Source organism: Rana temporaria, chromosome 10 (genome assembly GCF_905171775.1).
Source record: "Rana temporaria chromosome 10, aRanTem1.1, whole genome shotgun sequence".
Classification (NCBI taxonomy): domain Eukaryota; kingdom Metazoa; phylum Chordata; class Amphibia; order Anura; family Ranidae; genus Rana; species Rana temporaria.
Window position 1 is genome coordinate 71,395,451 of NC_053498.1, and position 8,522 is coordinate 71,403,972.

Sequence of the window (8,522 nt, forward strand, 5' to 3'; positions counted from 1 at the left end):
AGGCATCAAATAGGTGGTTCATCAGCAACAGCTCAAGGAACCCCTAGCAACCGCTCAGGAACCCTGGTTGAGAATGGCTGACATAGACCATCCTCCGCACCGCCAGCTCTCACCGCTGTCAGTCTGCAATCGTGACCGGGAAAACTACCCTGCAGTAGAGCGATTTGAATGCGAGGCTTGAAGCGCTTGTGGAAGTGATGACGTCAATGGTGGTGTGGAGGACGGTCTATGTGGACAGCTTTACCCTGGATGCTTGCATACTTGGATGTACTCGTTTTAAATAAAGCAGAGTTCTATCCAAAAATTGAACTACGCCATATCCGCCCCCCCCCTGCTGTCTCCTGGGAGACACATAGGTCCCAGAAGACAGCAGGGACAAGTCAGAATGCGCAGTGTGACTCGCACATGCACAGTAGAGAACCAGGCTGTGAATCCGCAAGGCTTCACTTCCCTTACAGAGCCTATGGACAGGTTGGCTTCGGGTGAGGACATTGCGGGCGCACTGGACAGGTACTGCAAGTGTCTTTATTTTAAAAGTCAGCAGCTGCAGTATTTGTAAGTGCTGACTTTTAATATATATTTTTTTCGGTGGAACGCTGCTTTAAATCATCAACCATGTGAGTTGCTAAATGTTGTACCTTCATTAAATGTAACCATATTGCTACACTTAGAGGCTCCTCTCTTCTCTTTCATATTCAGTTGTGACATGACGCTACTCTTATATCAAGACATCTACTTGTATATCAAGTCAATTTTTTATTTATTTTTGCTTGTCTTGCAAAACGCTCTCAAACCAAGGTACTCTCAAACCAAGGTTTTACTGTACATTGTAAAGTGAATAGTCCACATACCGTACTATAAAATACATTTGTGTAAAGACAAGCCAACGGGCCATACATGATTTGTTTTCGGTCATTCAAACAGCGGGTTGAACGAAAGAACAAAATTACTCGATTTCCCTATCCACACATTCCAGGTGAATGGGGGAATCCCTCCCGCAGAGAGCAGTGTTGCCAACCTACCAGATTGAAATTTACTAGCACGACACCTGAAATTTACTGGCGCAGCCACGTTTTTACTGGCATTTCACAAAAGTTACTAAATTACATTTTTAGGTGCAAATTTCAGTATTTAGGCTACAAACAAGTACGCTAGGTAAAAAAAAACATATTTATTATTTTCGATATAATAAGGGCAAATTATTTAGTCACATTACTCCCTGCCTCCAATCTTCCCCTGCCACTAACACCCCCTGCCTCCAATCTCCCCCTGCCTCCAATCTCCCCCTGCCACTAACACCCCCTGCCTCTAATCTCCCCCTGCCTCTAATCTCCCCCTGCCACTAATCTCCCCCTGCCTCTAATCTCCCCCTGCCACTAACACCCCCTGCCTCTAATCTCCCCCTGCCACTAACACCCCCTGCCTCCAATCTCCCCCTGCCACTAACACCCCCTGCCTCCAATCTCCCCCTGCCTCTAATCTCCCCCTGCCACTAACACCCCCTGCCTCTAATCTCCCCCTGCCTCTAATCTCCCCCTGCCACTAACACCCCCTGCCTCCAATCTCCCCTGCCACTAACACCCCCTGCCTCCAATCTCCCCTGCCACTAACACCCCCTGCCTCCAATCTTCCCCTACCACTAACACCCCCTGCCTTCATCCTCCTCTGCGGTGCCACCGCAGCCACCATCACCCCCTGCCTCCAATCTCCGTGCACAGTTCCAAGCCAAACCGATCTTGGCTATTTTTACTGGCACATTTCCACAACCACGGACATTTACAAACGGGGGGGAAAAAGTGCCTGTTTTTACGAAAATACGGACAATTGGCAACACTGCCGCAGAGCTCCTGCATTCTGACAGAAAGAAGGCTTCCCCACCATTAGAATACACTCATCAGCACTGCCAGCTATAGTTGGGGGTCACTGATCAAGTAACATTTTTCCAACAGGCTGGTTGTTCAGAAGTTAGTCAATAGATTGACTTCTGTACAACTAGCCTGCCCATAGATGGATCGAAACTCGGCCAGTCCCTGCTGAACCGGACAAATTTCAATCCATCTATGGCCGGCTTAATACCATAGAACAGAACTTTCAGCAGTTCCTTCACATGTATAATATGTAACATATCAGAAGTAAGATCAGCAGTGTAAAATGATGAGTACTCACCCATCATTAGGAGGAGAAGAGACCTCCATAGTACATTCCCCCACAACGGAGCCATTGCTTGTTTATGCCTCTCCAGTCTGACTAACAGGTGAGTAAACAGGAAGTGATGGCTGGAATTACAGGTAAGAGCTCTCGGTGTACAGGTGATTCACAGGCGGGGCGGTGTGTCTAGGCCAGCCTCCAATACTACTGCTGACGACATATGATCTGAAGAGAAACCAGAGTATAGAACATTTGTCTCCCGCCTCTGAGTGCAACCTCCTCCAGCTGGGATCACTGCTCATTCCTGCTGCTCAACAGGACTTTGTATTGTATTCATCACAGTGAGGTTACATAATGACACAATGATCTCCTCCCCACTATGTCAGCAGCCTAATCTTATCAAAAACGCGTCCTGCAAGATTACACCAACAGTGAGGGAGAAAACCTAAGAGCCAATTTCATAAAATAAAACTAAAAGCTAAGCAATACTTGTGAACAGAACATTTTTTGTAGATTTTCATGAGGTAAAATAAGTAGTACAGTATTATAATAAGATATTAAATATAATAAAATAATAGAATGTACCATTACTTATTTTATTATATGAACAATAATATATAAGATATTTTCTACCTACGCTAAAATGATGTATAATTCAGTAGTTGCCGCTGCACACACGTCTGGAGAAAATGGGCCCGGGTGCTCAGCACAACGTATATATAATCGGAAATATGAAGCGCCATTTACAGGGCTTGAAAGGATGACATTTTATTTCAATGTTTCAACAAAGCACAAGCTCGTCCTCCTCAGGACGTCGAAATAAAACGTTATCACTTTGGCCCCTTTCACATTGAGGCGGTTTTCATGCGGTACATCGCTAAAAATAGCGCTGCTATACCGCATGAAAAAACCTGCCCTGTAGTGTTCAATGTGAAAGCCAGAAGGCTTTCACATTGAAGCGGTGCGCTAGCAGGAGCGCTCCAAAAGTCCTGCTAGCCGCATCTTTACCGCGGTATAGGAGCGGTGTGTTCACCGCTCCTATACCGCGCCTTCCCATTGAAATCAATGGGAAAGCGCGGTAATACCGCGGTAATACCACCCGCAACGTGGGCAGTATTAACCCTTTTTCGGACGCTAGCGGGGGTTAAAACCTCACCGCTAGCGCCAGAATATCGCAGTAAATACGACGGTATAGCCGCGCTACAAATACCGTCACCGCGGCTCCACGCCTCAATGTGAAAGAGGCCTAAATCACCTTTCGGCTCCGTTTACATATACAAACTGGATGTGTTTTGAACCGCATCTGATTCGCATGACATGTGAATCAAGCTGGCTTTCTATGGAGCCAGTGAAAAAAGTCTGTGGGTTCTTATCCAGAGGCTAGAAATGAGCTTTTGAAAGTACAAAGACACAAGTTCCATATAGTGTGGCACAATGATGAAACGATGGATGTAAATTTCTCCAGCACTCGGTGACATGCATGCAGTAAGTGAAATTCCTCCACCTGGAAATTAAAGCCTCTTACCGGAAGGTAAGAAATCAAAGCAGATGGCTATAGCCCAGCCTCGGCCTTTGTATCCCCAGGGATCTCAGATCGGGAGTCTGCAGCGCACCCCCATTGATAAGGTCCGCTTTGTGACGAAACGCGTCTGGAAGGCTGCGTCAGTGACGTCACCACGCTCGGGAGGAAGGGCTCCTGTTTGCCGGCCGGCATTTCCAATTGTAAAACACACTGGCTGTTTTTATTCATTGCTGCTGTAAGTAGAATACTTTTTAATAAACTCTGGTATTGTACTGTATTACGCTATATGCGTCCTCTTTTTTTATATACACTCCCTCCATTGGAGCGATTGTGGTCTATTGAACGTGACGCTGCAGACTCCCGATCTGAGATCCCTGGGGATACAAAGGCCGAGGCTGGGCTATAGCCATCTGCTTTGATTTCTTACCTTCCGGTAAGAGGCTTTAATTTCCAGGTGGAGGAATTTCACTTACTGCATGCATGTCACCGGGTGCTGGAGAAATTTACATCCATCGTTTCATCATTGTGCCACACTATATGGAACTTGTGTCTTTGTACTTTCAAAAGCTAATTTCTAGCCTCTGGATAAGAACCCACAGACTTTTTTCACTGCCACCATTTCTACCTTAAATAGGGGACTTGTTTAACTATTATCTTGGCGCAGCTTTTTGTTTTTTTTATGTTTATTTGTGTACTTCACACGTTAGCTGCTGCCTTGATGTTTATTGTGTGTTAGCGCAGTTTTTTTGTTTTTCTTTCTATGGAGCCAGCTCGCATATATGCGATGCAGTGGCAGTGTAAATTTCCTGCAAATTTGAAAAGAGCCCTGTGCATTTTGCAAGTACTGCAGTGCGATTCAGATGCAAATTCCAGGCTTATTGCCTTCTATGGGAACACATCTGAATTGGACATCTGATCAGTTTTGAACACAAATTCAATCAGAACAACAAAAAAAAAACAGCGTTCTACCCCCCCCCCCCCCCAACCTTTACCAGGTCCTTTTGGGTCTGGTATGGATTTTGAAGGGAACCCCCATGCCAACATTTAAAAAAAAATGGCGTATGGGGGCCCCCAAAATCTATACCAGACTATTATCCAGAGTGCCACCCCCAACCATACCAGGCCACATGCCCTCAACATAGAGAAGGTGCTCTGGGGTAGGAGGCATTCCTTCTCCCACCCAAAAAGCACCTTGTCTCCATGTTGATGGGGGAAAGGGTCTCTTCCCCACAACCCTGGCCGGAGGTTGGTTATGGGGGTCTGTGGGCAGGGGGCTTATTGGAATCTGGAAGCTCCCTAAAACGTGGTTGTAAACTCTGTTACACCACTTGTACATACAGGTAAGCCTATAATAAGGCTTACCTGTATGTACACGTGTCACAGGTCATTACTGGCGCATGCACTCTGAAGGAACCGTGCCGTAAACAGTAACGTCATTGCCAGCTCGGCCATACATAACGCCAAAGCCTGCGAACCCGGAAACAATACTGGGTGAGGATGAAAGCACCTTCAGTGGTGACAGCGTACTACTGAAAAGCCTCAAATTCAGGTAAATCTGTCATAATATGCTAGTATGCGATGCATACAAGCACATTATGACCTAAACTTCCCCGGGGCTCGTTTTTTTTCTCTGAGGTTTACTACTGCTTCAAGTATGCACTTAACTTATTTGTGCATGTTATTTACATCTCCTTGTGTAGACACCTATATCTAGTGATGAAGTATTTCATGTTGATATAGGTCAAGTTCTGATACTGGTTTTTAGCATTATATGTTTATGTTTTTTTGTGTAATAAAACAATAAAGTGCAGTGTCCATTTCCAGTCTAATATGTTGTGGTCATTTATTTTATTTATATTTATTTTGTTTGATGTTTGGGTGGTTGGTGTGTCCTATGAGTTGGACTACAAGCATTTGTGCCCATGCAAAGTGGTAAATGATTTGCCTTAGCACTTGGTGCTCAAGTTAATAGAGTTAAATACCTTCCAGCTGTCCCTTTATTTGGAACCAAAACCTTCTGTCCCTCTTTTCTCCTTATGCCGCGTACACGCGATCGGAATTTCCGATGAAAATAGCCCGATGCACTTTTTTCATCGGAAATTCCAATCGTGTGTTGGCCCCATCAGACTTTTTTCTGTCGGTGTTTAGAAATAGAACATGTTTTATTTTTTTCCGATGGAAAAAAAAAACGATAGGAAATTCCTATCGTCTGTGTGCAACTCCGACAGGGAAAAAACCCACGCATGCTTAGAAGTCGACGCATGCTCGGAAGCATTGAACTTTATTTTTCTCAGCTCATTGTAGTGTTTTACGTCACCGCGTTTTATACGGTTGGAATTTGGTCTGACAGTGTGTATGCAAGACAGCTTGAACGGAATTCCGACGAAAAATTACATCGGATTTTAGACCATCGGAAATTCCGATTGTGTGTACGGGGCATTAGTTGTTTCTCTATTTGGACAGGTGTCGAGACCTCTATAAAAAATGTCGCACCAAAATGCATGGTACAGAGGTACCATGTGTTTTGGAGGTGGCAAACATGCGCTTGCTAGCTACATATGCGGGGGTGTTTTTCCATCATGGTGTTTCCTTTGTCCTGGCCTTTTAGGGAATATCCTCACCGGGTGCAGCGCAGGTGCATGTTTAAATCATTCTTTATAGTCCCTGTAACTGGAGGCCTGGCAGAATGTGTATCTTTTGCCTTCACATATTGTAGTATAAGTTAGGAGGTATGCAGAATGGGCTTGTTTACACCCACATTACCCTCTGAAGAGTGATCTGTGGTGGATTGCTTTTTAGAGGCATAAGCACTGCACCACTGTGCTGCAACCGTGTGCATTACACACTATTGCAGGGAAGTTGTGGCATGGCCTGAGCCAAACCCAGAATACAAATGTAAAATATACATTTTCAGCCACCGCTAGACTTACCATGAACACAGATCCATACAAAGAGTTCACGGGATGTGCTGAGTGTATGAAGAGAAAACATGAACAAGGTAAAAGGAAAACTTTAATTTTCAGCAAACATTCATTCATAGAATCAGTTACGCATAGATAGCCCTAAGATCCGACAGGTGTAATTGTTTTACACTGTCGGATCTTAGAATGCAATACCGCGGCCGCCGCTGGGGGGAGTTTGCGTCGTAAACCAGCGTCGGGTATGCAAATTAGGAGTTACGGCGATCCACGACGGATTTTCACGTTCGCTACGTCGCCGCTAGTCTAGTTTCCCGTCGCAAAGTTAGTCGTCGTTTTTGGTGCCTTAACTTTACACAGCAATCGTATTGCTGTATAAAGTATGGCCGTCGTTCCCGCGTCGAAATTTAAAAATTAACGTCGTTTGCGTAAGCCGTCCGGGAATACAGAATTACGCTACGCGCGTCTCCGTTCGAAAAAATGACGGCACTGCGCGCAAAGCACGGCGGGAATTCCGAAACTGAGCATGCGCAGTAGGTCCGGCGCGGGAGCGCGCCTAATTTAAATGGCACACGCCCATTTGAATTGGCCCGCCTTGCGCCGGACGTATTTACGATACACCGCCGCAAGTTTCCAGGTAAGTGCTTTGTGGATCGGGCACTAAAACTGGAAACTTGCGGCGGTGTAACGTAAACGGGTTACGTTACACGGCCGCAAATGTATGTGAATCTGGCCCAATGTACCTGTATAAGATTATATGACAAAGCAAGCCAAGAACTCTCATTTAAACCCTTTTATCACTCATCTAAATAATAATAATATTACTTCATTTACAGAGAACAGTCTGACTTTTATTTGCTTAAAGCAGGCGTGTAGCAGCCTAATCTAGTAGCTACCTTTTGCATAGTTTCATTATTTCACAAAAATGACTTCTGTATGTGAACGTTCCTATTATGTCTTTTTACAACAGAGGTCTTTAGAGCTCTGTTTGATGAAGAAAAAAACAGGAAAAAAAAACTGATAGTAGAAGTATTATATTCATTTTTAGAGCTGTGGCATACTGTACAGTGCTTTACAGAGAAATCTGGGCCATTCATACTGTACATTAGTCCTTTCCTGTTTTTAATTTTTTTTTTTTTAAATCAGATAAAGTTTCAGCAAGTTCAGCGCGACTTACAAGGTGACTGCAGGACAGGCGACTTTGCCAGTGGCCAATCAAACAGTAATCAGCTCTGTGGGAGGGAGGAGTTTGCCTGAGAAAACTAGTTTTTCTTCCTGGAAAGTTGCTTCAGTTAAGACAGGGATCCGACGTGGAGGCGACTTCCATTGAAATCAATGGGTACAAGTCACCTAGAAGTCGCCTTGAAGTAGTACAGGAACCTTTTCTGAAGTCGGAGCGACTGCAGTAGTGTGCATTAAGACGGCTCTCATTCACTTGCATGTAATGTGTCATGTCGTGCGACTTGGGGCGACACAAGTGTGTACCAGCTCTAAAGGACAATATAGTTTTGCCATGAGTAAGCAACGACTTAATAACCACATTCCACTACCACTATTAATACATGCACAATTAAATGATCCTACCATGGGGGTATGGCTCAACTAATGAGTTCAATCAGCTCAATCCATAACCAATTCTAATGGACTCAGGTCTGGGGTATCCAGCCAAGGGCCCCAAAGGTTTTCCAATTTGCCGGGAGCATCCCCTGTGCCGATAAATGTTCTTTTCCAGTCTAAAGCCTTGTACACACGATCGGATTTTCTGCGTACAAAGCGTAGGACTTTTGTCCGACGGGCGTTGGCTATGAACTTGTCTTGCATACAAACAGCACACAATTGTCTGCCAACAAACACAAAACTACATGTTTTCTTTAGTGCCACCCTTTGGGCACCTTCTGCTAATGTTGTGTTTGGTGAGCATTGCTTCCGAGCAT

General features: G+C 44.8%; 1 protein-coding gene across 1 annotated transcript in view; it reads right to left on the reverse strand.

The window, feature by feature from the left end:
- The window catches only part of MPZL3 (myelin protein zero like 3), a 40,217-nt gene extending 37,681 nt beyond the window's left edge, over positions 1-2,536 (reverse strand). The window contains exon 1 of the mRNA XM_040325436.1: positions 2,167-2,536. Within this exon, the coding sequence (XP_040181370.1) occupies positions 2,167-2,221 (55 nt within the window). The 5' untranslated portion in view covers positions 2,222-2,536. The remainder of the gene's footprint in view (positions 1-2,166) is intronic.
- Positions 2,537-8,522: the final 5,986 nt, after the last annotated feature.